At 52.6% G+C, this 27797-nt stretch overlaps 1 protein-coding gene and 1 pseudogene across 1 annotated transcript; one reads left to right on the forward strand and one right to left on the reverse strand.

The window, feature by feature from the left end:
- Positions 1-461: 461 nt before the first annotated feature.
- Positions 462-15557, reverse strand: LOC133077779 (claudin-6-like; annotated as a pseudogene).
- Positions 14784-26663, forward strand: EPS8L1 (EPS8 signaling adaptor L1). Its single transcript, XM_061173765.1, has 20 exons — positions 14784-14870; positions 15520-15572; positions 17102-17142; positions 17396-17454; positions 18016-18177; positions 18507-18656; positions 19233-19315; positions 19728-19989; positions 20253-20379; positions 20584-20672; positions 20768-20842; positions 20941-21089; positions 22203-22344; positions 22451-22479; positions 24441-24570; positions 24671-24784; positions 24992-25292; positions 25477-25651; positions 26079-26211; positions 26299-26663. Exons 2-20 carry the CDS (start codon positions 15556-15558, stop codon positions 26383-26385), a joined length of 2325 nt encoding a protein of 774 aa, XP_061029748.1. The 5' UTR covers positions 14784-14870; positions 15520-15555; the 3' UTR covers positions 26386-26663.
- The last annotated feature ends 1134 nt before the right edge of the window (positions 26664-27797 follow it).

The following is a 27797-nucleotide window of genomic DNA, read 5'->3' on the forward strand; positions in this document are numbered from 1 at the left end:
GGTGGGGCCGTGAGCGTAGGTTTCCGGAGCCGGGGGCGAGGCCGTGGTCTCGGGGGCGGGGCCTACGCGCACTTCCAATAACGTCACACTCGCACAGCTGCTGGAGGGACCCCACGATCCCAATCCTGCAGCTGCTGCTTCCGGACTTCCGTCCTGTGTGTCTTTCAAATGTATCAGCTTGTTTCCTCTTCTAAAAATATGTTCCTTACAAAGTACTATGTATAAAATAAGCTAGAAGGATATACTGTACGGCACAGGGACTATAGCCAATATTTTATAAAAACTGTAAACGGAATATAATCTATAAAAATTTTGAATCACTATGTTGTACACCTGAAACTAATATAATATTGTAAATCAACTATACTGCAATAAAAATAAATAAGGAACATAAATATATGTGTTCCTCGTAGACTTTCTGGGACAATTTGATCATTTCAATGCTCAGAATCCAAGACCTACTAGCCTGGGAGGTTCCCAAACTCCTGGGTCCTGAGGCAGGAGGACATGGGGGCATACACTCTGGGTCTGAAGGAGGAGGGGCTGGGGGCCTGGACCCCTGGGTCTGAGGGGGGAAGGGCTAGGGATCGGGACTCCTGGGCCTGAGGAGAGGCTCACCCTAATTCAAAACGACCTCATCTTAATTAATTACAGCTGCAAATACCGTATTTCCGAATAACGTCACATTCTGTGGTCTACTACAGATTAGGATTTCAACATATGAATTTGTGGGGGGAGAGGGGTGAGGCAATTCAACCCATCCCACTTATAATACCCAAAAGTTGGAAGCAACCCAATTTTGTAATTGATATGTCCATCGACAGCTAAAGGGATAAGTTATTTATAATAACTTCATACAATGTACTCAATAAAAAGGAATGAGGACTTCCCTGATGGTCTAGTGGTTAAGACTCCAAGCTCCCAATGCAGGGGGCATGGGTTCAAACCCTGGTCGACAAAGATCCCACGTGCCCTGTGGTGCGGGCCCCTTCCCCCCCCCCCCCCAAAGAAGGAATGAACTACTGGTATTTACACAATATGTATGATTCCAGTTACATGACAATCTAGGAAAAACAAAACTATAGTGAGAGAATGAAGATCAGTGGTTACCAAGGGCAGAGGGGGTGGGGGAAGTGATTACTGCAAAGGGAACTTCTGGGGGGTTTGGAAAGGGGGGTTTGATAGTTGTCAAATTTCATCAGCATGTTCACTTAAAAATAGTGAATTTTATTGCATGTAAATTATAGTGCAATAAAGCTGAAAAAAAACACTGAAAAGATTTGCATAATTTTGTTTTGGAAATTATTTGACCCCAAGTAACTCATTTGATTTATGATTGGATCAGGTTTGTCAACAATCCACAGGCATACTTCAGAATACTTACAAAATGACAAATATCTGACTGACAAATTGTTTCCACATGTCCCAAGAGGTTTTTTTTTTTTTTTAGCAAGACAAAACATGCTTATTTAGTTAAAACTGGTGAGTGGGGGCAGGACATGGCAGAAGTGTACAGAGCTGGAGATGAGAGGGTCAGGGGTCAGCACAGCACTCAGGATGGAGGATCCAGAAGTCTTGGAGGTGGGCAGTTCTTTGGTAACTTATCACCCACTTTCCTCAGAGCTACATGAGGCTCAAGAGCCCCAGGGGGTTCCAGAGTTCTGACCAGGAAGGGAAGGCTTGTCCCAACAAGTCTAGGGAGGCCCTGCCCCCAGCAACAGCAGGAACTCTTGGGGACAGGATGAAAGCACCTGGACAGCAAGCTCCAGGTTGGTCTCTAAGATGGGGATGTCCGGGGTGGAGAAAACCTAGAAACTCTGAAGCATCACCTCTTGGCTCCATCATCCACAGATGAGGAATACCAGTAGCAGAGCCCAAGTGGGTTATCAAATGGATTAACCACACACACACACACTTTGCAAAATAAAAAGCAAAAACAAGGGATAAAAACAACCCCAAAGCTGTCATGAATCACCATCTCATAGAGAACAAACAAATGGCTGCCAGTGGGGGGGCGGGAGCAATATAGGGGTGGGCGAGTGGGATAGCTGCTGGGTGTTAGATAGCTACAGGGATGTATTTATTGTACAAATACAATGTATGGGGAATGTAGCCAATATTTTGTAATAACTGTAAATGCAGTGGAGCCTTTACAAATTGTATTTTAAAAATTGTATAGGGGCTTCCCTGGTGGTGCAGTGGTTAAGAATCCACCTGCCAGTACAGGGGACACGGGCTCGATCCCTGCTCCGGGAAGATCCCACATGCCGCGGAGCAACTAAGCCCGTGGACCACAACTACTGAGCCTGAGCTCTAGATCCTGCGAGCCACAACTACTGAGCCTGTGTGCCACAACTACTGAAGCCGGCGCGCCTAGAGCCCATGCTCTGCAACAAGAGAAGCCACTTCAGGGCTTCCCTGGTGGCGCAGTGGTTGAGAATCTGCCTGCCAATGCAGGGCACACGGGTTCGAGCCCTGGTCTGGGAAGATCCCACATGCCGCGGAGCAACTAGGCCTGTGAGCCACAACTACTGAGCCTGCGCGTCTGGAGCCTGTGCTCCGCAACAAGAGAGGCCGCGATAGTGAGAGGCCCGCGCACCGCGATGAAGAGTGGCCCCCGCTCGCCGCAACTGGAGAAAGCCCTCGCACAGAAACGAAGACCCAACACAGCCAAAAATAAATAAATAAATAAATAAATAAATAAATGTAGAGAAGCCACTGCAATGAGAAGCCCGCGCACTGCAACGAAGAGTAGCCCCCGCTCGCCCCAACTAAAGAAAGCCCACGCCCAGCAACGGAGACCCATTGCAGCCAAAAATAAATAAATTTATTTTTTTCAAATTGTATAAAAAATACATAAATAAAATGGATGCAGCTAGAGATTACCATACTAAGTGAAGTAAGTCAGAAAGAGAAAGGCAAATACCATATGCTATCACTTAATATATGTGGAATCTAAAATATGACACGAATGAACGTATCTATGAAATAGAAACAGAATCAGGGACGTAGAGAACAGACTGGTGGTTGCCAAGGGGGAGGGGGTTGGAGGAAGGATGGAGTGGGAGGTTGGGGTTAGCAGATGTAAGCTTTTATATATAGAATGGATAAACAACAAGGTCCTACGGTATAGCACAGGGAACTATATTCAATATCCTATGATAAACCATAATGGAAAAGAATATATTAAAAAAAGAATGTATATATATGTGTTTGTGTGTGTGTGTGTGTGTGTGTGTGTGTAGATGAATCACTTTGCTGTACAGCAGAAATTAACACATTGTAAATCAACTATACTTCAATTTAAAATTGTTTAATAAAATTAAATAAATTTTAAAAATAAATCAAATTAATTAAAAAGAAAATCACCATCTCTGTGGCTCCAGCTCAGAGAGTTAGGCTCCACTGTCGTGGGAGCCCCTGCTCCCCTACCCAAATTGACATAATTCTTAGTGGGGAACTTGGAGGGACTGCGAGAGGAGGTATGTGGGGCGGATGCCAAGTATCAGGCCATGTAATGGCTGGAGCCCCGGGACTCCCCCGCCCAGAGGGGCAGATGCAGCATGGTAGCCCCCCACCCAGCAACAAGAGGCTGCCCAGCCCAGACAGAGGGAGGCTCCCAGCTCCTGCTTTGGGGCCTCAGCCATCAGGGAGCGGTGCAGAAGTCCTGGATAATGGTATGGGCTCTCCAGTACATGGGGATCAGGGTCACGACCCCTGAGACGACACAGATGATCCCAGAGGTGAGCACCAAATGGACCTTGGAGTCCTTGTTCTCCACACAGGCGGTGCACTTGGCCCCAGCAAGGTGGACCAGCAGACTGAGCAGGGCCCCAAGGAGGGTGATGATGCAGAGGGCTCAAGAAGCCTGCAGGTCCTGGGGCAGCAGTGCCAGCAGTGAGTCATATAATCCCTCCTGGACACAGGAAACACAACAGGGCACCCAAAGGGAAAGCAACAGCCAGGATCCAGGATCTGTGATTGGAGACTCAGCCTAAGAGTGAGGGAAGGCTTCCCAGAGGAGGGGAAACCAAAATAGGGTTTTGAAGGATGAGTAGGAGTTCTTCAAGTGGGCTGAGTGGAGAGGGACAACTAGACAGGTGTAATAGCATATGCAAAGCCTAGGAGTCGTGAGGCAGGTTGCTTGGGATGGTAGGAGGTTGGCTTGAAAGGGTGGGCAGCTGGCAAGAGACGTGTCTGAAGAGAAGATAATTAAAAAAACAAGCAATAATACCAGCTACTGTTTATTAAGTACCTAGTACATGCCAAATATTTAATCTGCACAACAAAGCAGAGAATAGGTTTGCTGCTGGGGATGTAGAAAGTGTGGCTGGGTCTGGCGAACCATTTCTCCCCTTCCTGAGATTATGGGAACTCAGAGCTCCTGGGATATTAGTGGGCAAGACCTGGGAAAGGGGAAGGTTCCACAGAGGCTGTACAGAACCCCAGGCATGGATCTAGACAGATCTTGTTTCAACTTCCTGCTCCACCTCTTCTTAGGTGTGTACTTTGAGCAGTGACTTCCCCTCTGTCAACTTCTGTCTCCTCTTACCCACAAAAATGACAGTTAGTATCCTTCATATGTAAAGAGCTCTTATGAATCAATAAGAAAAAAAAGTCTCACCCCCAACAGGGAGAGAGGGGAGCATAGGCAAATGATATGAGCAGCAATTTGCAAAGAAAGAAAGTCAACAAGCACATGAAACTACTCAGGCTTACAGGGAATCAAAGAAATGCTCATTATGATAATAAGATAATATTTTTCACCTGTCATAGTGGCAGGATAGAAGCAATGATAATACCCAGTGTTGGCAAGGATGTGGTAAAACAGGTATACATACCTGCTGGTAGAAGTGTCAATTAGAACAGCCTTCTTAAAAGGCCATTCAGTAATACATGGCAAAACCATTGGTGCCAATCTTTTTTTTTTTAAAAAACATTTATTTATTTATTATTTTTGGCTGCATTGGGTCTTTGTTGCTGCACGTGGGCTTTCTCTAGTTGAGGCGAGCAGGAGCTACTCTTCGTCGTGTTGCATGGGCTTCTCACTGAGGTGGTTTCTCTTGTTGCAGAGCACGGGCTCTAGGCACATGGGCTTCAGTAGTTGTGGCATGCGGGCTCAGTAGTTGTGCATCGCAGGCTCTAGAGCGCAGGCTCAGTAGTTGTGGCGCACGGGCTTAGTTGCTCCGTGACATGTGGGATCTTCCTGGCCCAGGGCTCGAACCTGTGTCCCCTGCATTGGCAGGGGGATTCTTAACCACTGTGCCCCCAGGGAAGTCCCATCAGTGCCAATCTTTGACCCAGCCATTCCCCTTGGAAGAATTTATGCTAAGAGAATAATTGGTCATTGGGAAAGAAACATAGGAAAATGTTCCTCACAGCCCTGTTTCTCTGTAATAGCGAGACACTGGCACAAATAAAAATCAACATCTATGTCTATCAGTAGGAGAATGGTCCTACTCTCTCCTATTCCCTACAGTCCTTCTAAAAAATTGTTTAATGAGCACATACTGTGTCCCAGGCACTGAACTATACACTGGGAATTTAGCAACAAGTCAGACAAGTTCCCTTCCCTCACAGATCTCCTGACACTGACAGTAAAAGTTAATTCATCTATATGTGTTCCTGGGTAGACTGTCTATAGCTTTATGAGGCTCAGATATTTAAGAACATCCCGAGTTCCTTCATTAAATACCAATACGGGCGGGAGGGAAAAAGCAGGCTGATTCTCTTTTTTAAGCTTATATATTAATGTGCATATTTTTAGAGTAAAAAAACTATAATATTCTGCATGGGGTCTCTGCCAGGCAGGATGATGGGTGATTTTATTGTTTTTTGCTTTTTGTTCATCTGCATTTTCTCATCTGAATAAGGTTTATTCCTTATTCAGGTGAAACCATCCATAAGAAGGAGTGGAGGGCAGAGGTTAAAAGCACAGGTACTGCAACCCAAGTGTCCATTGATGGATGAATGGACAAACAAAACATGATATATACATGCAGTGCAATATTATTCAGCCTTAAAAGGGAGGGACATTCTGACACAGGCTGCAACATGGATGAACCTTGAGGACATTACACTAAGTGAAATAAGCCAGTCACAGAAAGACAAATACTGTATGATTCCACTTATATGAGGTCCCTAGAGTTGTCAAAGTCATAGAGACAGAAAGTAGAATAGTGGTTGCCTGGGGCGCGGGTTGGGGGAGAAATGGGGAGATGTTTTTTAATGGGGACCGAGTTTCAGTTTTGCAAGACAAAAAATGTTCTGGAGATGGATGGTGGTGATGGATGCACAACAAGGTGAATGCACTTAATGCCATAAAACTGGACCCTAAAAAATGGTTAAAATGGTAAATTTTTAAAAATTTCATTTATTATTTTATTTTATTTTGGTCACGCCAAGTGGCATGCGGGATCTTAGTTCCCCGACCAGGGATCCAACTCGTGTCCCATACAACAGAAACGCGGAGTCTTAACCACTGAACCACCAGGGAAGTCCTCTAAAATGGTAAATTTTATGGCATGTGTAGTTTACCACAATTAAAAATAAGGGAATTTTTTAAAAATAAAAAGTACGGACGCTGACTCTCTCAACCTCGAATAAAGCATCCCCCTCTGAGCCTTTTTCTTCTCTTTTATAAACTGGTCTCCTAATATCATCTACCTCTAGGGCAGGAGTTAACAAATATTTTCTGCAAAGGACCAGATAGCAAATAATTTCAGCTTTTGGGGTCATCTGGTCCCTGTTGCAACTACTCTGCCATTACAGCAGGAAAGCAGCCGCAGACAGTATACAAACAAATGAGCAGAGCTGTGTTCCAATAAAACTTTATTTACAAAAACAAGTGGTGGGCCACAGTTTGCTGGCCCCTGTCACAAAGTTTGGAAGGATGACAGAAAGTAATTCATGACAAAGATCTAACCCACAGTAAATGCCAGAGCATTGATGGCTGTAATGTTGTTACTATAAACAGAACAATGCATCCAAATTCCTTCCTCTGAGGACCTCCTACGTGATTCCCATATGCACCCAAGGTGTTTAGAATATCTCTTCGGGCTACCAGGTAAGCCATGCATCCCTTTATCATTGTTGAAGTTGTTAATAAATTCCTGATAAACGTTAAGTGCTGTTCCAGGTACTGAGAGGACTCTTCCCCCATCAGAGGGCTTATCATACCCAAGTCATTCTCTCTCTCTCTCTCTCTCTCTCTCTCTCTCTCTCTCTCTCTCTCTTTCTCTCCATGCATTTTCAGGGCCCTTATCTGACATGTAAGAAACACGTTTCTCTACCTTGAAGCTACCATGCTGGACAGACTACATAGAGAAAAGGTCAGATGGTGGAGGAGCCCTAATTGGTCCATGCTCCAGCTGTTTGAGCCTTTCCATCCAAGACACTGCCCCAGCTTCCAAACCATCCCCATTGTCACCATGTAGAGCAGAGATATGTCGCCTCCACCAAGCCCTGTGCACATGGCACTGTGTATCGCAGTGATACAAACAGAAAGGATTTCCTCAGGCCAGAAAGGATGCTCCAGACTGTGGGATCAGCTTAAGGAAAAGGTAGCACACGGGTATGTGCGGATTTTGTGGGAGTGTAAGGTGTGGATGGGGTGGAAGGAATGAGGCTGGAGTGGTTGGAAGGTGGAGCCAGATTATGGCTCAAATGCCAGGCTGAGAAGCTTGGCTTTAATTCAGAGGATACTGGAGACCCATGAAAGAGGAATGAGCCATGGAAGGTCATGAGCAGATCTATGTTTTAGGAATTTTGTTTCCAGGTGAGATGTAGAATACGGACTGGAGAGGGACATAAGGGATGTAGGAAGAGCAGCATTCAGGACCCATTAGGGAAAGTTGACTAGTTGTTCCCCAAACATGCATTTTTCCTTTCTTGCTCATAATACTAGAGCCACTGGTTTATAGCTGGGCACATGAGCACCTAGAACAAAGAATCATTTCCCAGCCTCCTCTGCACCTAGCTGTGGTCATGTGTCTAAGTTCTGACTTAGACGAGATGTGAGCAAAAAGGACATGGGTACTCAAAATGAAAAGACACTTGCCCCCTTTCTTCCTTTCTTCTGGCTGCAAGGCAGATCTGATGGCAGGACCTGAGGCAGCCATTTTGGACCATGAGGTGGAAGCCCTATTTTGCCAGAGTAATGAGATGGAAAGAGCCTGGGTCCCTGATGATTATGGAGCTGCCAAATGGGCCCTGGATCAACTGCAATAAATAAACTTCAACCCGATTTAAGCCACTAGCAGTCCAGGTCTTTCTGTTAGAGCAGCGATCCCATCTCAAAAAATAGCAACTCCAGTCTTCCCATTGCCTAGAGCAAAACATGGAGTCATGCTTATCTCCTCTTTTTCTCTCAATACCTGCCAGCTCTTCCTACAAAATATATCCAAAAATCTGACCACGTCTCAGCATGTCCATTGCTACCATCTCTCACTGGATTAGTATGAAAGCCTCCTAGCTGGTCTCCCTGCTTCCCCCTGTTCTCCACACAGAAATTAGGGAATCCTTTTGAAACTTAACTCAATTGCCATTGGGGAACCATCTTGATCATAATCGATTCAGGCACGAAGCATCCGTAGATGCCAAAACTAATGAGTTAAAGTTTCATGACACACAGGATATTTACATAGTCTCAAAGTAGCTCTCCACAAGATACTTATTAATTACAAAGGAAAAAATGTACAGAAACCCGGCAGAGGTTTTCTCTGTATGCTTTTGCAACTTTTCTACAAGTCTGAAATTATTTCAACACTGGACCAATACAACATAGACGTATGGCTGATTCACTTTGTTATAAAGCAGAAATTAACACACCATTGTAGAGCAATTATACTCCAGTAAAGATGTTAAAAAAAAAAATAGATGAACCTCAAAAACACTATGAGGTCACATATTGTATGATTCCATTTATAGGCAATGTCCAGAACAGGCAAATCCACAGAGACAGAAAGCAAATGGTGGTTTTCAGGGGCTGTGGGGAGGAAGGAATGGGGAGTGACTTCTAATGGGTATGGACTTTACTTGGGGAGGGTGAAAATGTTTGGGAATTAGATGGATATGATGGTTGCATAACATTGTCAGTGTACTAAATGCTATTCAGTTGTTCAATTTAAGATAGTTAATTTCAGGGACTTACCTAGCGGTCCAGTGGTTAACACTCCGCCTTCCAATGCAGTGGGTGCGGGTTCGATCCCTGATCGCGGAGCTAGGATCCCACATGCCTTGCGGCCAAAAAACCAAAACATAAAACAGAAGGAATATTGTAACAAATTCAATAAAGACTTTAAAAATGGTCCACATCAAAAAAATCTTAAAAAAAAAAAAAGATGGTTAATTTCAGGTAAATTGTTTTAAAAAATTTGATCAAAACACTTCTATTGTACCGTCAATTTCTGATCCTTAGAGTGACCCTGGGAACCCACAATCCACCCCCATCACCTTTCTGACTTCATGTCCTACCCCTCTGCCCTCAACACTCTGCTCCATAAACACTAGCCTTGCTGTGTGAGCATTCACCTCAGGACCTTTGCACTGGCCCTTGCCCCTGCCTGAAAATCTGTCCCCAGATATGCTCACACCTCACTCCCTCCAGAGATTCACTCAAATATCATAGTCTCAAGGAGGACCTCCCCAACCAATAAAACCCCCCAAACACATGCTGGACCTCCCTGGTGCTCTTCCCTGCTTTACGACCACCATGTGACATTCTACACATTTACTTTTTTATTTTGTTTTCTACAGGAATGTAAACTCCATAAGGACAGGTCTGGGGCCATTGAGCTCCCTGGCACCTAGAACAGTGCCTGGTGTAGAGGGGATGGTTAATAAACATTTGTTGAATGAATGGATAAATGTCCTGAATAAATGAATGGTCATTGGAAGCTTAGGACGGAGGCTGTCCATTGCTTGAGGTGTCAGATCAGGCACTGGGATGCAGAGCTGCATGTCTGCAGAACCAGCCCTTGTCATCACATGTGGACCTGGTCATTTAGTTATTGATTTATTCCTTTGTCTATTTTTCATCCGTTGGCTGAGCACTGAGCTGCTCTAAGCACTTTACACGTCTTTTCACACCTCATCTTCCCACCAGCCTTTACAGCAGGTACCAGGGCTTATGCTCCTTTTAGGGAGGAAGAAATGAGAATAATCGGAGAGTCACTTGCTCAGAGAGCAAAGTCACTTGCTTCAACCCAGGATCCAGACTCAAGTCTGTCTGGAGCCCTTTCCCCATCACTTCCTCCTGGATGCAGGCCCCCAACATGGAAGCCAAATGCCTCCAGCTTCAGGAGACAAATCCGCCCTGGATCCCTCCCAGAGAATAAACAGCTGGCCACCAGCCTCCCTCCTCTGGCCAGGCCAGTTTTTAGACTCACCCTCCTGGTGCTACTCCCCGCCCCCTCTCCAAGGCCAGCCGGTCTCAGAGGAATTTCAAGGAAAAACCTTTTCTAACCCCTTAGGTCCCAGGAAGAACTCCTCCGAGCTTCCACACTGCCGGAGCGACCTCCGTTTATGGCACGTTTCAGGCAACCCATGTTTGAGTCACCTCCCCACCCAGACAGGGAGCTTCTTGAGACTCAGGCTTGGGGCAAGTGCATTTGAGTTGAAGTTTGGCTACCCTATCCTTTGCAATTGTCATGGTCAACACCAACATCATGACCATCCTCATAGCTGTCTCCAGTCTCATGTCCTCTGGCCAGCCACACCCCCACCTGCCCAGCCTCCCCAAGGTGTTCCCTCTGCCTAAAACCCTCTCTGCATTCCTGGCTCCATCTTGAAATTCAGGTCAAGGCTCCCATGCCACCTCGTCAGAGAGGCCATCCCTGACTACCTCACCAGAAGTGGCCACACCTGCCTACCCCTCAGTCACTCCATTTCTTCACATTTATTTCCTCCACAGAGATTACCACAATCTGAAAGTCTTATTCACGTGTGTGTCCCTACCTGTTTATCTTCTGTCTCCCCACCACACCCGCTAGAATGACAACAACACAAGGGCAGGGGTTTTGTCTGTCTAGCACTTAGAACGTGCTTTGTACACAGTAGGTGCTTGAGTATTTGCTACTACATGACTTTGGGACTTTGCATACGCCACTCCCCAAGCTTAGAATATCATTCCTTGCTGCATCTTCCTTGGTGAACTCCTATTCATCCTTCAGAACCCCATCCAGTTATCACTTAACCTGGGTAGTCTTCTTTGACTGCCTCACATACCCACCACAAAGTTGGAATAAGTGTCTCCTCTGGGGACACTCAATGCCCTGTTGCCACCTCCAGCAGTGCACATGTCACTGTGAATTGTTACTGTGGGTGCCAGCAGGGTCTATTTCCCCAATCGACCTGACTTCTTGAGGGCAAAGGATGAGGCACAATTAGGTCTCAGGGACCATTTATTGAATGAATGAATGAATGGACAAATATGTAAGTAAATATATCTCCCTGAGACCCAGCTCCCATCTTATTTATATGCCCTGCCCCAACAAGCTGCCAGACCTGTGAATTCGACCTCCCTCCTTGTCCTAGGAATTCATCAGCAAATCCTACAGTTGGGGGACAGATGTGGGGGGCATGCCTTGGGCGAGGAGGATGAGGGAAGAGATGGGGTGCTTTCAGATATGACATACAGAGGATCTTGGCTTAACAAGCAGCAGTGAGAATTCTGTTTGGTTCCTGGGATCTCCCAACAGAGAGAATAAACAATCCAGTTCCCCCAAAACAAAGCTATCCCAGTTCAGACCCACAGAGTCCTAAAGGCAAATTCAGACCCACAGAGTCCTAAAGTTCACTCAGTAAAAGGCGCTCTACTGTCGGTGTTTTGGTGCCAGGTTCCCCCGGGTGAGCGCCTCCACCCAGGGCTCACTGCGTCAGACTCTGCAGGGGTGTGAGCCTCCACTGGTATTTGGGAACCACGTGCTATGGTTTGGAGAGAGGGAGGCGCCTCCTTTGTGGCAGGGAAGAAGGAAGGAGGCCCTGGGCCCTGAATGAGGGCGGAGGCTCGGGTTTTGGTCTCACCTGCTGCTCTGGAGCACGAAGGAGCTGCTGTCGGTGAGGCCTGGGGGCGCCTGTGCTCCACCACCCTCCTCCCTCAGACCCAGGGACCAGGCCCCCCTCAGACCCAGGGCCCAGGCCCCCAGCCCCTCCCCCCTCAGACCCAGGGATCCAGACCCCCAGCCCCTCCTCCCTCAGACCCAGGACTCCTGGCCCCCTACTCCCACTGAATGCCTTTACAAGGACACTTCTCTCCACCTGCACATGAAGAAAGGGCCTGGGCTCAGCCAGATCTGCATTTGTCATGGCCCAGAGCCACTGAGACTTGGACTAGTGGCCTCCCCACTCCGAGCCTCTGTCTTCTCTATCAGTGGGGTACCAGAACCAGCCCCGTCTGCCTCACAGAGAGTAAAGGGTCTGCTCCTTCTCTCGGACTCCAAACCAGGCAGGGCCAAGCTCAGAAAACATCTGTGGCATGGATGCGCCAGGGACACAGAGTGACAGAAGCCGGACACAGAAGAGCACAGGACCCTCTCCCTGCTGCACGGAGGAGGGGGGCAGTGGCTACTCGCCCAGCTGGTCACTCTGTCTCTGTGCCCAGCAGTGCCCAGCACACTCGCTGGCTAGATGGCCCTCCCCTCCATGGCTCAGGTGGCTCCTGGCCTGGAACACTCCTCCCTCTTCCTCCAGGCCACCTGGGGCTGCCAAACTTGCCCTTCAGGTTTAGCTCTGGCCACCGCACCCTTCCTCCTTCAGGAAGCCTGCCCTGACCCTCTGAGCAGCCGCTTCCAGGCTTCCAAGGCACCCTTAGCATCTGCCATTATAGGACCTGTGGAAAGAAAGACCTCATCAATGTGGTTGCTAACACTTCTTCCCTAGGATTTTCTCTTCATCGGGTACTGTACTAAGAGCTCTCCATAACCTCCTTTAATCTTCCCAGTGCTGTTATCCCCATTTTACAGATGGGGGACTGGGGCACAGAGAGGTGAAGTAATTGCCCAGGGTCACACAGCTAGATAGGGGCCTGGACCATGAGGTGGTGGCACAGAGTAACAACCAAGATGCAGTGTCTAAACTGTATGGCCTGGGTTCAACCATCTCTACCACTTATTAGCTGTGTGATTATAGACAAGTTACTTAACTTGAATATGTCTCAGTTTCTTCATGTATAAAATGGGGATAATTGAACCCATTTCATAGGACGTTGTGAGGTTTATACAAACAAACACACACACACACACATAGGTACTCAGAAGAGGATATAAGCACACAATAAGTATTACCAAAATTATTAAGTGGCAAAGACAGGACCCGAACCCACACCCACCTGGGCTCTTCACCATCACACCACACAATATGATTCTCTCTCTTTCTGTCTGTTCTTTCTTCCCCATCAATCCAGGACAAGGATGTGCCTTCTCTGGTTTCCAGCCTCTCTTAGTATAGACTGCGGGGTCAACATGTGTTCAGTGAAGCAATAATGCACATGAGTGCACCAAATGCAAAAACTCAGTAATTCAACAAATGTCACTCTAGTGCTTACTACGTGCAAGACCCTATTCTATATGCTGCAGATACACTGGGGGACTGAACATACAATAGTCTTTGTCATCATGAAGCTTACATTCTAATGGGGAAGACAAAAAATAGACAAACAGGTAATATAGTGTGTTACAGGGTGATAAATGATCTGGAGAAAAACTAAATGTTGGGGGAGGGGGAAGAGACTCTGAAGGAGGGAAGGGTCAGAGGTGCTTCCATGTTAAACAAGGTTGCCAGCCAGGCCTCCCTGAGGTGGTGCCATTCAAGCAAAGACCTGAAGAAGATGAGGGAGCAAGCCTCTTCTCATCTGAGGATATGAGAAGAGCTTTCCAGGCAAAGGGTACAGCAAGTGCAAAGGCCCTGAGGCAGAATGGCATCTGGGTACTCAAGGAGCAAAGGAAGAGATGAGGTAGGGTACCATCACTTAAGGCCTTGTAGAAGGTCTTCTCTTTTATCCAGAGAAATGGGGAGCCACCAAGGGCTTTTGAGAGTGGAGTGACGTAAGCTGATTTAGGTTTCTATGGGGTCCATGCATTGAGGCCGGACTGGGGAGGAAGACAGCAGGGAGACCACTCACTGCATGTGTAACTCTGAGCAAGTCTCTGAGCCCTTGTGAGCCTCAGTTTCCTCATCTGCAAAATGGAGACACCCCAACACTCCCTTCACTGGGTTCGGGGAAGAAGCGGTGTGTATAACTCAGTTAGCGAGGACCATGGCACAGGGGAAGTTCTCGAAAGGAGATTTTTATGCCTGAGGAACCTGTTCATTTTTGTGATGCCCTTGGAGCAGTGTTGGGCATTGAGTCTTAACTGTCATCGTCATCGGGAATTACTGAGGGACATTTCCAAAGGAGGAGGGAAGGGGAGGGCTGGGGGCCGAGGGCACCGGTGGAGATAGGAACCCCAGACAGGAGGTGTGCACAGAGCAGGGATGGACACCAGCCCTGGAGATGGAAAGGTGGCTCCGGGTTCAAAGCCCACCCTTCCACCTTGACCATGAACAAGCAGCAATCAACTTCGCAGAGGTACCAGGAGAATTCGAAGGGGGTATTTCTGACGCGTGAAGGAGTGTGACATCGAATTACTGTAGTTCTTGTTCTCCTGTTGTGATGGAGACAATAAGCGTTCTGGCTCCCCTGAGGACATCCCAGCCGGCGCCCTGGGTCTGTCAGCCAGCCCCGCCCAGGGGCCACTCCAGCAGGCTGTACCAGGTGAGTGCTCAGGTATGCGGAGGAGGGAGGGCCCTGGGAGTGAGCAGGAAGGAGAGGCCCCTGTCTGGAAGGGAGGGAAGAGCTCAGAGCCTCCCGTCTGACAGAGCTTGAGCAGCAGGTGAGGAGGGGGCCCAGGGAAGAGAGCTGGGTCCTAGCGAGGAGGGGCTGGAGGTGGGGACTCCTGGGTCTGGGGGAGGGGAGCAGGGGGCCCAGACTCCTGGGTCCAGACACAGGAAAGGCTGGGGGAACTAAAGTCTAGTTCTGAAGAGCTAGGGGCTGGAGGTCGGACCCTAACACCTAAGGGAAGACTATGGGGTCGTAGGGGCTGAAGAATTGGATGCATGGTTCTCTGAGGAGACTTGGTGTCAAAACCCTTTAGTTCCAAGGGACAAGGAGCTCTGAGTTCTGGACTCCTGGGCCCCTGAGAAGGTAAAAGGCTAGAAGACAGGGAGACAGGATCCCTGGGTAGAGGAAGGAAAATGGAGTACACATAGATTAGGGAGCTGCATGTATGGAGCCCTGAGGAACTGGTGGTGGGGCAGTGTACTAGGTGTGAAGGAGGAGGGGCGGGGGGCCTGGATTCCTGGTCTGAGGGAGGAGGGCCTGCAGGTCTAGATTCCTGGTCTGAGGGACAAGGGCCTGAGGGCCTGGACATCTGGGTCTGAGGGAGGAGGGGCTGGGGGCCCGGATTCCTGGTCTGAGCGGGGAGGGGCAGGAATCATAGGTCCTGCGATCAGGTCAGGCCTCACCTCTTTGCTGGCTCGCAGGGCTCCAGGTGGCAGGAGCTCCCCATTCTCTTCACCATGAGCACCAGCACTGGGTAAGGACCCCCGCCCACCAGGTCCCCCGGCCGCCCCCCCCTCCCCCCCCCCCACCCTTTCATCCACACCGCAGGTGGCAATTACAGCAGCCCAGGCCTGGACACTCCGAAGACCACCTGAGCTGCCTCCCTCCTGCTGCCAAGCAGACAGACCTGGGTTCAAATCCAGGCGCTAGCTTTCAGCAGTGGTGTGGCCCTGGCCAAAGGACATCACCTCTCCAAGCCTCAGTCCCTCCTCCGTGAAACAGGGACAATTTTGAGAGCTTGATCGGCTAATGCACATACAGGACTTAGCAGAGCATCTGACCAACAGCAGGTGTTCAACTCATGAGAACTGCTAGGCTATCGTTGTTACCTTTTCTTTTTCTTTTTTTGGCTGTGCTGCGTGGCATATGGGATCTTAGTTCCCTAACCAGGGATGGAACCTGGGCCCACGGCACTGAAAGCACCGAGTCCTACCCACTGGACCTCCAGGGAATTCCCAGTTGTTATATCTTATTATTAAATATTGACCCTTTGCTAAAAACTCAGGGCTTTTTATAATGAAGGGTCAAGTCTCCTGAAGTGAGCAGGGAGAAGGATAAAGAGAGAAGCATGGGAATAGCTGCATGGGAGATGGAAGGGAATGAGTTCTCCAGCCCAGAGGTAATCAAATTGTGGGGAGATTTGACTGACAAGAGCGGGATGAGGAGCAGAGGTTTGACTAAAAGAGTTTCTCATCCTTCATCTCTCATCTCCGACCCCAACCAAGCTCTGAGCTTCTGTTATTTCTGTGGAAATGGGGACTCGAGAATTCTTCTCAGAGAAAGTGACCTTGAAGAGGAGGTCAAGGGCAAGAGACAGAGAAGGATTTGGCTGAAAAGAACCTGGACCGTGGGGGTAGGAGGGGAAGAAGATAACTTTCCATCTACTCCCAATACTAATGCTACTGTAAAAAATCCCATTTATTGGGAGTTCCCTGGTGGTCTAGTGGTTAGGATTTCACGCTTTCAGTGCCGTGGCCCAGGTTCAATCCCTGGTCGGGGAACTGGGATCCTGCAAGCCACGCAGCACAGCGCAGCCACACACAAAAAAAAATCCCGTTCATTGAGCAACTACTGTGTGTTAAGCCCTTTGCATCGTCATAATAATGATAATAACAGTAACTAAGGCTGCACAACATTCCAACTGCATCATCTCATTGAATTCGCCCAACAGACCTACCAGACAGACACTATAGGGTAACTAACCCCTGTCTTACGGAAAGGGAAACTGAAGCAGGAGAGATTGTCTCCCACCCGGGGTCTTATGACAAAGCAGTAGCTGACAGGGGATTCGAACCCAGGTCTGTGTGACAGTAGAGACCACACTCGCCACCACCACCCAGTACCACTGCCATACTTGTTAAAGTCCAGCTCTGGCCCTGCCTTCCCCTGCTCAAAACCCTCCATGGCTCCCCACTGCCCTCACAAGCTCTGCTTGGCACTCAAAACTCCCATGATCTGCCCCCAATTCCCATGGCCCCTCTCACCCCTCTTTTCCTTCACTAGCCCAGAAGCTTCTCCCAAACGGAGTGCCAAGTCTATCTATGGTGAGTTGAGGGGCAAGGAAGCCCTGGGCCAAGAGAAACTAGGTCTGAGGGAGGAGGTAACTGAGGACCCGAACTCCTGGATCTGATGGGGGAAGGGTTTGGGGGTCTGGACTCCTTTTCTGAGGGAGGAGGGGCTGGGGGTCTGGACTCCTGGGTCTGGAGGGGAGGGGGCTGGGGGTCTGGACTCCTGAGTCTGAGGGGGAAGGGGCTGGGAGCTGGGTCTCCTGCAGCCATTCTCCTTCTCCCCCCACAGAACAGAGGAAGCGTTACTCCACTGAGGTTATGGCAAATGTTTCCCAATATCCAGTCAATGTGAGTCTGGGGTCTGTGTTGCCATGGGGAGTCCTGCAGGAGGCAAGGCAGGCCTGAGGAGATGGGGGTGTTGAAAGCAGTTGGACCTCCAAGCAGAAAGAACATGGGAAACTCAGTTTGCTCATCTGCCAAATGGACTTCTTCTGCCTTGCCTCAGACGTGGGTATTCAGTGGAGGAACTCAATTCCACTTGAATCTGCCAACTTTTCCTCTGGACCAACTTCTGTGCTGGATAGTTGGACCACAGGGACAAATCAGATGCAATCCTGGATGAGCAGGGGTCAGACAAGGTCCAGAGGTACCAGCAAAATTGCCAGGTGCTCTAACGGAGGTAGAGCTGCTTAGAAGGAACTAGATATAATCCAGACCATTCTCTGCCTTCAAGGGGTCTAGCTGGAGAGCTAGACCCAGCGAAGACACACAAAGGGCACTGGGAGGAGGTGGGGCAGGTGATCAGAGAAGGCTTCCCAGAGGAGGTGTGGTTAGTCGCAGGCTGGAAGGCTGATTCTAGGGGATTCTCAGCCCACCTGGCTTCATCCTGGGACTCACTGCTTTCTCCAGCACCTGGTGACCTTCTGCCTGGGTGAGGAGGATGGCGTGCACACGGTGGAGGACGCCTCGCGGAAGCTGGCCCTCATGGACAGCCAAGGCCGCGTCTGGGCCCAGGACATGCTGCTGCGCGTGTCTCCCAAACACGTTGCGCTGCTGGACCCAGTCTCCAAGGTGCCACGGGGCACGTGGGTGGAAGGAGCAGCTTGGACTGAGCCGGCCAAGGCATGGAGAGCCCTAGGGACGTCAGGGATCTGAGTGTGAATCTTGATTCCTGCACGTCCTTCCTCTGGAAACTTTGGCAAGGGAGCCCCGCCCCCTTTCTGAGGCTCATTAGCCTCATCTATTAAACAGGGGTGTTATCCCTGGCCCCTCAACTTGGGGTGGAGGCTGCCGTGCGCAGTGCCTGTACGTGCTGGCACTGCTGGCACTGCTGTCACCACTTGGGAGTATCCTTGGCTCAGGGTCTCAGTTTACCCGCTGTCCCACCCTCCACCCCACAGGAGGAGCTGGAGTCGTACCCGCTGAGCGCCATCGTGCGTTGCGACACGGTGATACCGCCGGGCCACAGCTCCTCACTGATGCTGCTCGTGTGCCAGGAGCCCGAGCGCACGCAGCCCGACGTGCACTTCTTCCAGGGCCTGCGTCTGGGGGTGAGCGAACCGGGGGCGGGGCCACAGCCCAGGACAGCGCTGAGACCCTGCGGATTCCGGGGGCGGAGCTGAAACTGGGCGGAGTCCAGAGCCGGACCTCCAACGGGGCGGAGCCTCTAAGACGTGGGGCATGGTGTGCGGCAAAGGCGGGGTCAGGGCCAGCGGAGGGGGCGCGACCTGTAAAGGAACTCTGGGAGGGAGGGGGATTTGAGGACAGATTGAACGTAGGGTCGAGAAGGAACGAGAGGGCAGAATGGAGACGGAGGCTAAGAGCTCGGACAGAACGTGGACAGAACATGGAAGTGAGGGTCTCGGGGAGCAGCCAGAACTAGGATGGGAGTGAGTGTGGTCTAGGGGCGAAGTGCCATCTGGACGGGGCCTCCGTGGTTGGGGGAGTGGCCTAAGGCAGGGACAGTTTAAGGGCCGGGGTGTGAGTTTAGGGCGTGGACGTGCGTGGGCGCAGTGCGTAAGCGATGACTGGACGTGGTCTGGGGCCGAGCTGAGGAATCGATCCGGAGAGCCGCCTGGGCGGGCAGTGGGTGGGTTGGGGTCGTGGCCTGACGGCGTGATTGGCAGGCGGAGTTGATGCGAGAGGACATCCAGGGGGCTCTGCACAACTACCGCTCGGGCCGCGGGGAGCGCAGGGCGGCGGCGCTCAGGTAAGGGGGCCGGACTGCAAGCGGGGGAGAAGAGACGACGGGGAGGTCTCTGGGGGCCGGCTCCCCTCTTTGGGCCTCAGTTTCCCCGTCCGAGAAATCGGTGGATATGGGCCTCAGTTTCCCCGTCCGAGAAATCGGTGGATACCACTAGCCTAGAGCAGAACGAGTTTTAAATGGAATCAAACAAACCCTGTAGCAAGTGTACTCCCCTCCCCTCGGTTTCTCCTCCCTCTGCCTCAGTTTCCCTCTGGAGAGGTGCTCTCCCATCCCCCATATATCGGATTTCTCCCTACCACTGAGAGCCTAGGTTTGACTCCTTTGGGCCACAGTGTTTCAGATTGAAGCCCCGAATTTCTCCCCTCCCCGGATCCCTCGGTGTGCCCAGCCTCAGTTTCCCCTTCTTCCCCCGCAGGGCCACGCGAAAGGAGCTGCAGTGCCACCCCTCTCCCGCCGCCGAGACCCCGCCCCCGCAGCACCGCCCGACGGTCCGCGCCGCGATCAACACGGTGGAGCCGGCCGCGGGCCGCGGGCGACCCCAGGCGGACCCCATCCCAGAGACTGAAGAGATGCGGAGGCCGGGCCGGGCGGAGGTCTGCAGCAGCGCTGACCCGGCCTCTCGGGACCTGGGCCCCCGCGGCCCAGACCTGGCCAGTCTGCAGGCGGAGCGGGAAGTGGTGAGTGAGGCGGGGCTAGGGCCGGGGCGGGACTGGCTGCAGGTGTGAATCTTCTGTCAGGGGGTGGGGCTTGGTTCTGGGGACTTGGTTAGACTTCTGGGGGTGTGGCCGGGGGGGGTGACAGAATGGGGGCAGGGTCAAGCATCAGAGGGCGTGGCCTGGCCTGAATGTGCCTAAGCGCTCTTGGTTTGAGAGAGCTTGGGCGGGGGGGATGAGGGTCCGAGATTCAGGGGTCCCACGCATCCCCCTGCTCTGCCCCCCAGGACATCCTGAACCACGTGTTCGACGACGTGGAGACCTTCGTATCAAGGCTGCAGAAGTCTGCCGAGGCCACCCGAGTGCTGGAGCACCGAGAGCGCAGCCGCAGGACCCGGCACCGGGAGGCCGGGGGTGAGGAGGCGCCACCGAGTGGCAATCCTGAACACCCCCTTCCTGGCCACTCCCAAATATCCACCCTCTCCCTTGGGTCTCCCCTTGCACCCCCTGCCAGTTTGACTCCCTATCGCGATCTCACTGGGTCTCTGCCTCTCTCTTCGACCCTGCCTGACGCTGTCTGCATGTCCCCCATCACCGCGCCTGCCTCTCTACCCACAGAGGGCCTCCTGACGCTGCGGGCCAAGCCGCCCTCAGAGGCCGAGTTCATCGATGTGCTTCAGAAAATCAAGTACGCCTTCAGCTTGCTGGTGAGGACGCGTTCATCCCGGGGCGTCAGGGGGCGAGGGGAATAACAAACCTGACCTGTCCGCGCACTAATACCAGCACCTCCCCGGCTCCACAGGCCCGGCTGCGCGGCAACATCGCCAACCCCTCCTCCCCAGAACTGCTGCACTTCCTGTTCGGACCTCTGCAAATGGTGAGACACCCCCGGCCTCAGCCCTCAGGGCTGCCTGCAGCAGGAGGGTTCCACTTCAAGAAGGTCTGATAGCTTGCCCACTCCTGCGCCCCTGCCAGATTGTGGACACCTCGGGCGGCCCCCAGTTTGCGAGCTGCGTGCGGCGGCCGCATCTGACTTCCGAGGCTGTGGCGCTGCTGTGGGACAACGTCACCCAACTTGAAAACACGCTCTGGACCTCGTTGGGGGACTCTTGGACCCGACCGGGGTAAGGGGCGGGGCTGGGAGGCAGGAGGAGCGGCAATTTAGGGGCGGGGCTGGGAGGCTGGGGTCGTGGTGATTGGAGAGACAGGCCTGGAAGGCAGGAGGCGTGGTGATTCAGGGGCGGAGCGGGGGGGCTGGGGTCGTGGTGATTGGAGAGACAGGTCTGGAAGGCAGGAGGCGTGGTGATCCAGGGGCGGGGCGGGGGGCTGGGAGCGTGGTGATTGGAGGAACAGGGCTGGGAAGCAGGAGGCGTGGTGATTTAGGGGTGGGGTTGAGAGGAAGTGGCGGGGCTGTTGGAAAGATGGGGCTAGGAGGGTAGGTTAGTTGTGGGGCTTAGCTAGAGTGTGTCGCCAAAGAAATTGAAGTTCAGGTGGGACTAGGTCAAATGCCACGATCCGATTGGAGGGAAGGCCAGCAGCTTTGCGTGGCGTATGAAACGGTCTGCTGAGCCTCTTTGGTGGTGTGGCAGTGCCCGTGGTTCTCTCCTAGGCAGGCCTATCAACTCCAGGCTCTGTCGTAGTAATTTGTACCCAGGACCTGTCCTCTCAGTCATTCACCTTTCCCCAAGGAGTGGGTTGTTTTCTCTGTTTAAAAAAGTTGCAGAAATAAATCTTAACGTTAGGTAGTTAGGTTTTTCGTAGCATGATTAAAAAAAAAAAGAAAAGACTCAAAAACTCAAACCGGAATAAAAGGCAGGACTTAGAGGAATGGATTGAGGCTATGCCGAAGGGGCGGGCTTAGGAAACGTTTGGTCTGTGGTTTTGGAAAGGGGGCGCAGTCTTTGCGCTTGGAGGCTGAGAGCTTCAAGGGAGTACGTGCAGAGCTAGATGCTGGGCTTAGGGGAAAGGGACGGGATGTGTGTAGCTAGAAACATGGTTTGGAATCAGAGGTGAGATTCAGAGGCCAGGGCGGAGCATGAATGGAATCAGGGTATTTACAAATATAGTTGATGTCATGGATGCAGCTTAGAGGCAGGGGCAGGGCTTGGCAAAAGGGGGCAAGATTAGAATTGTTGGAATAGAACAAGGCTTAAGGGGAGGGGGAAAACTTCATGAAGTTACTGACAGGGAGGTCAGACCAGGATCCCTGAGGATCCCTTGCCCCTCCTTGGCTGCAGGATGGAGCTACCCTCAGAGGAGGGACCCCCATACAGACCTGAGTTCTACAGCGGCTGGGAGCCCCCAGCCACGGACCCACAGGGCCGCGCCTGGGAGGACCCAGTAGAGAAACAGCTACAGCACGAGCGGCGGCGCCAGCAGGTGAGGCTAAGGCTTAAGCTCCCCCAGGTGACACAGAGGGGCCGTGACTGGGAATTCTGGGGCGCAGGCCTGGCCCCAGCTCATCTACTGCTCTCATCTCCTGCAGCAAAGCGCTCCTCAGGTCGCTGTCAATGGGTGAGTGTCAATGGGTGAGTCGGGTCAGGTGGGGTCCAGGAGGGGTGCGTTCTGGGGGCTCCCAGCGCTGACTCCGCTTCCCCTTTTTTCTTTTTCCTTTTGTCTTCCCGGCTGTTCGAAGGTGGGTGAGGTGGCAATGAGGCAGGGGCCGGGGCTGGGAGAGGGGGGAGGATCAACGAGGGAGGGAGTGGGGCCCAGACTTCTGGGTTCAAGGGAGGAGGGAACTGGAGGCCCAGATTCCAGGGTCTAAGGGAGGAGGGTGCTGGGAGTGGGTAAAGTCTGAGAGGGACCCCTAGATCCCCAAAGGTCTGGAAGAAGGCAGTTTGGTTTCCCAGGGCCTGGGAAGCTCCCTGCCTGGGTCCCTATATGGACAGAGTCCTGGGTGTTGGAGAGAAGAGGCGGGGGAATTAGATACTAGGTTTTGAAGAAGAGCTCAAGTCTGGTGCTTGGGACCTTGGAGACCCAGGGAAGTAGGCTTGGGACTTAAAGAGCCAAGGGGCAAGTTTCTGGGAAAGTTAGGAAGTGGTAGTATCTCTGGGCTCCTGAGAGAGGTAAAGGCTGGGAGGCTGGACCCTTGCTTTCCCAAGGCTCTAGAGCAATTGTCTCAGTCCCTGCTGGGTGTCACACTGGGACCTTTTAAGCGTTAAAAGGTCGAGGAAATTAAAGCTTGAGATCTGGACTCCCAGGTCTCTGGAGGAGGAAAGAACTGGGGGTGCAAATTCATAGTTCCAACAAGCAATGGCGGTGCAGACTCTTGGGTCCCGGGGGAAGAAGGGCCTAGAGGAGCTAGGATTCCTTGGGCAAGTCGCGGGGCAGATGGGAGGGAAGCTGCGTGGGATGAGAAGACAACAAAGCAGCAGGTCTGGAGGAGCAGACGGGGGTCTGGGTGAGGGCTCGGGCAGAGAGTCTCAGCAGAGATGGCGGCGTGCTGGGAGCTGCCGCCGGCCCCACACAGGGGGTGCCTCGGCCCTGAAGACTCCCCTCTCCCTTGCACAGGTAGGCCTGATCCGGGCTGAGGTGCCTTTTACTGGGTTGTCAGAGCTAAAAGTCTGCTCCCCCTCCCCCCAGCTGCCTGGTCTAGCGGACGCCCCTCTCGGTGCGCTTCTGAATCTTGAGCTTGACACCCACAGCTTTTAACTCACCTTTTTTTTTGCGCTTCAAGTTCTTTGCGGGGGGCAGGAGGGGAATGGAAATAATAATAATCCCTCCCTGAAAGAGGGAGAAGTCTGTGAGGTTGTACAGGCTAGCAGTTAGGAGCTCAGGGTCATGGGAGCACTCAGGTTCACGTCCAGCTGTGTGCAAGTAGAATGGAATTACTCAGGACATGAGCTCTGGGGCCAGCCTGCCCGGGTCCCAGTCTGACTACACCTCTTTCTTGCTCTGTGACCTTTACATCACCGTGTCACTTTATATCACTGTTCCTTTCCTGTAAAATGGAGATAATAATTGGGTCTCTGGAGGGAGGAAGGAACTAGGGGGTCCAAACTCATGATTCTACCAAGTGTTGTCTCTAGCATCAAATCAGCTAATATATGTAGCAGACTTTGAACAGTGTCTGGCATGTAATAAGTGCTATATAAGTGTTAACTATTGTTTTTATTATGCTTATGAGTTATTATGCATAAGTCCAGTACACAGTAGATGCTCAATAAATAGCAGCTGTCTCTAGCTGTGTAATCTGGGGAGAGTCATTTTATTTCTCTGAGCCTGAATGCTCTCACCTATAAAATGGAGCTGATGCTAGTACTCATATCATGTGCTTACTGCATGGTGCCAGGCACATAAGGAGCACAATATATTCAAACCGGTATTCCAATTTCAAACCTCTGTTAACAGTATTAACCTGCCTCCCCTGCCTCGACCCCTGCTTGGCTTTAACCCCAGCTCACACCAACACCCTACAGTCCAGAGCAGTGGAGCTGGCTGCCTCCTTACCCCCCAACCCTTCCCCTTCTCCTCAGTCACCAAGACCAGGAACCAGAAGCTGAGCCCCAGGGGCTGGAGCCGGCGGGAAAGTGGGTCCTATGTAATTATGACTTCCAGGCGCGCAATAGCAGCGAGCTGCCCGTCAAGCAGTGGGACATACTGGAGGTCAGAGGAGTGGGGGACGGGGTCGGGGGCTAGGGGCTTGGAGTCCACCCAGCCCTAGCTACAGACACAGCCTCTGAACCCTCCCCTGTACCTCTTCCAGGTCCTGGATGACCAGCGCAAGTGGTGGAAGGTTCGGGACCAGAGGGGGCAGGAGGGATATGTACCCTATAATATCCTGACACCCCACCCGGGGCCGCGTGGGGGCCGCAGCCTGGTGAGCCAGGGCAGACGCCTGGGTCTTGAGGGAAGAGGGGCTAGGGGTCAGATCCTGCGTCCTGGGAACAAGAGGCGTGGGGGATAAGGGGTCAAAGTCACTGGCAGGGGAAGTGGCTGAGGATTCGGAAATTTACCTCCAGGCGAAGGGGACTGGGACTCAGTCCTCTTTCTCATCCAGGTGCTCTCCTCTTTTTCCCCTCTCTAGGAGAGTAGCACTCCCTTTCCCCCTCCACCACCAATGTCGGCCCCGGCTCCGGCTCCCCCTCCACCGCCAGCGCCGGCCGTGGCTCCGGCTCCCCCTCCCCCACCAATGTCGGCCGTGGCTCCGGCTCCCCCTCCCCCACCAGCCTCGGCCCCGGCTCCTCCCCCCCCGCCCCCTCCCCCACCAGCGCCGGCCCTGGCTCCGGCTCCCGGTCCACGACCAGCGCGGACCCAGGCTCCGGCTCCGTCTCGGTCTCCCAGGGACAGCTGCGAGAGCCTCAACAACTTGGACTCCGGCAAGAAGGGTGAGTGGTGGGGGCACCCCTTCGAGGGAGCGGTCCTTGTCCTCGCTTTCCAGGCAGAGAAACCGAGGCTCAGAAAGATTAAACGGACTCCCGACCCATCACGAGGACGCTGGAGGTCCCCGACCCTCTGAGCCCAGGGCCCTTCGTCCTGAGTCCGCCCTCCCTCCCGGTTTCCCGCCTGCAGAGAAATTCTCCCAGATGCTCAGTATCAACGAGGAGCTGCAGGCACGCCTGGCCCAGGGCCTCATGGGCCCCAGCCGCGCAGCCCCGGGGCCCCGCACCCCGGAGCCGCAGCTCAGCCCGCGCTCCAACGCTTCGGAGGTCCGCGCCTGGCTGCAGGGCAAGGGCTTTAGTTCAGGGTGAGTTTGGCAGGTGCCGGCTAGGGGAATCCGGAGATACCGGCGCTAGAGGCGGAGCGCTCCGATTGGCCCAGAGGGGGCATGGCAGACCACGGGAGACTGGGATTGGTCCAAAACGGGGATCTGTCTGATAGCAACTATGACTGTCAGGCTGTGATTGGCATGTTTTTCCAGGCTCCGATTGGAGTCTCCAGGGAAGCCCCGCCTCCCTTGGAAGGCAGCCCCCCCCCACCCCCACCACGGCGCGCTATGATTGGTGGATGGGGATTCAGGAGCCATCAGCAGCGGCCGCCCCCCGGCTTGAGAGCTAGAATGCTGCTCAGATTGGACAAAGGGCTAAGCGGGCGTAAAGTGGTTGGTGGGGCTGAGGAGGCTTGAGCCGTGATTGGCCAACAGGCCTGACTGTGCCCTGGATGCCCCTGCTCAGGACCGTGGCCGCGCTAGGCGCACTGAGCGGCGCGCAGCTATTCTCGCTGCAGAAAGAGAAGTTTCGGGCGCTGAGCCCCGAGGAGGGGGCGCGCGTGTACAGCCAGATCACAGTGCAGCGCTCGCTGCTGGAGGTGAGGCAGGCGCTCGTCCCCGAGCCCGGAGGGGGAGGGCGCTGAGGGCTCTGCCTCCAACGTCCTGATTTTCCATCTCCGCTCCAGGACAAAGAGAAAGTGTCAGAGCTGGAGGCGGTAATGAAGAAGCAAAAGAAGAGGATGGAAGAGGAGGTGGAAACGGAAGTCATTTGATCCTTCCCCGCCCCTCTGCTAAGTTTCCAGGCAGCAGCCCCGCGGGAGAACGGACTCTGCAGACTGCCCCCACCAACGGAAGTAGATCCCTCCTGGGATCGCCGACCTGTTCCAGCCTTGGTCTTACCCCGTCCGGTTAGATAAATCGGCCCGCCCATAATGGAGTCTCCTGAGAAGTGCTCTCGGATTGGCCGAGAACGGGCATTGAGACAATTTAGGGCAAGTGCTTGCGCTCGGGAGCCCTGTGTATTGTGATAATGCTGCCCAGTGTATAAATAGCCTCCTCTTAGCAGGCGGTGTCAACTGCTGTCCCTTCTCTACCCGGGTACCAGGGGCCAGGAACCTGCCCCTCACCCCAGCAACAGCCTCACAGGAAAGGAATCTAGCAGATGTCCCCACTCTCTTTGGTTTCTTTCTCTGAATCCTCCCAGCTCAGGCTTCCTCCTGACCTCCCAGCCTCCAGTCTGTCCTCTAGTTCACTCCAGAGGGATCTTCTGAGCACCCAATGCCCCAGTCCACCCCTTGCTCAAAATCCTTTTCTGGCGCCCCATCGCCGTCTTAGCCCCATAGCCTGGCATTCGAGGACCTGAGTGGTTTGGTCCCTACGTCTCCAACCTCGTCTCTCACCTCCTCATCCCCAGTGCATTCTGGTCCTGCCCTTCTCCACACACTCCCCAAACCCCTTCAACCACTGGGGTTTTAACAATTGCTGGTTTCTGCTGGCTGGAACGATTCTCTGCCTGTTGAACTCCTATTCAGCTGTCCTGACCCAGCTCAAATACCCTCTTTGGAAAAGCCTGCCCGCATCCCCTAGGTTAGTCTCCCAGCATCCACTTTTACACCTTGTTCCCCACCTCCAGCCAGGGGTCCAGCTACGGAGAAGTGGCTGCCTCCTGAATGTGTCACAGGCTTCCTGGCCACTCTTCATCCTGTGAGACGACAGCCTAACAGGAAGCTTCCTACCTCCTCAGCAACAGCTCCTTTTCCCTCTGGCCAGCCAGCAAGTTTTTCCCGTCATCTGGGTGGGTGGCGAGGCTGGTTTGGGACTGGTTTTCTCTGGATCCCAACCTGGTTCAGCGTGGACGCTTCTGCTTCCCCAAAATGCCCCCTGACAAGCTCCCCTCCCCACCCCAACCAATTCCTGCTGGCCTCTCCCCCAGAGCTCAGCTTCTATCCGAGCCACCAGATGGCGCCCTCCAAAATCAGATGGGAAGGGACCAGAGGCACAGCCCTAAGCAGGCAGGAGCTGATGCTCAGCCCCTATTTGCCGCCCTCACGCCTCGGCCTCCTTCTGGAACCAGACCCATCATCTCTCCAAGATTCCTTCCCACCTCAACCCCACCCTCTCCCCTGCTCACACACCTCCCCTGGCTCCCCATGTCCCACCAGACAAAATCCAAGCTCCAGCTCGG

This window comes from Eubalaena glacialis, chromosome 18, assembly GCF_028564815.1.
Source record: "Eubalaena glacialis isolate mEubGla1 chromosome 18, mEubGla1.1.hap2.+ XY, whole genome shotgun sequence".
In the NCBI taxonomy this organism is placed as follows: Eukaryota; Metazoa; Chordata; class Mammalia; order Artiodactyla; family Balaenidae; genus Eubalaena; species Eubalaena glacialis.

Bases quoted from the DNA above. Each gene is read 5' to 3' on its own strand.
- EPS8L1 (XM_061173765.1), top strand. The intron at 18,178-18,506 runs GTGCCACGGGGC...TCCACCCCACAG, and splicing joins TGCTGGACCCAGTCTCCAAG to GAGGAGCTGGAGTCGTACCC. The intron at 19,990-20,252 runs GTGAGTGAGGCG...TCTGCCCCCCAG, and splicing joins TGCAGGCGGAGCGGGAAGTG to GACATCCTGAACCACGTGTT.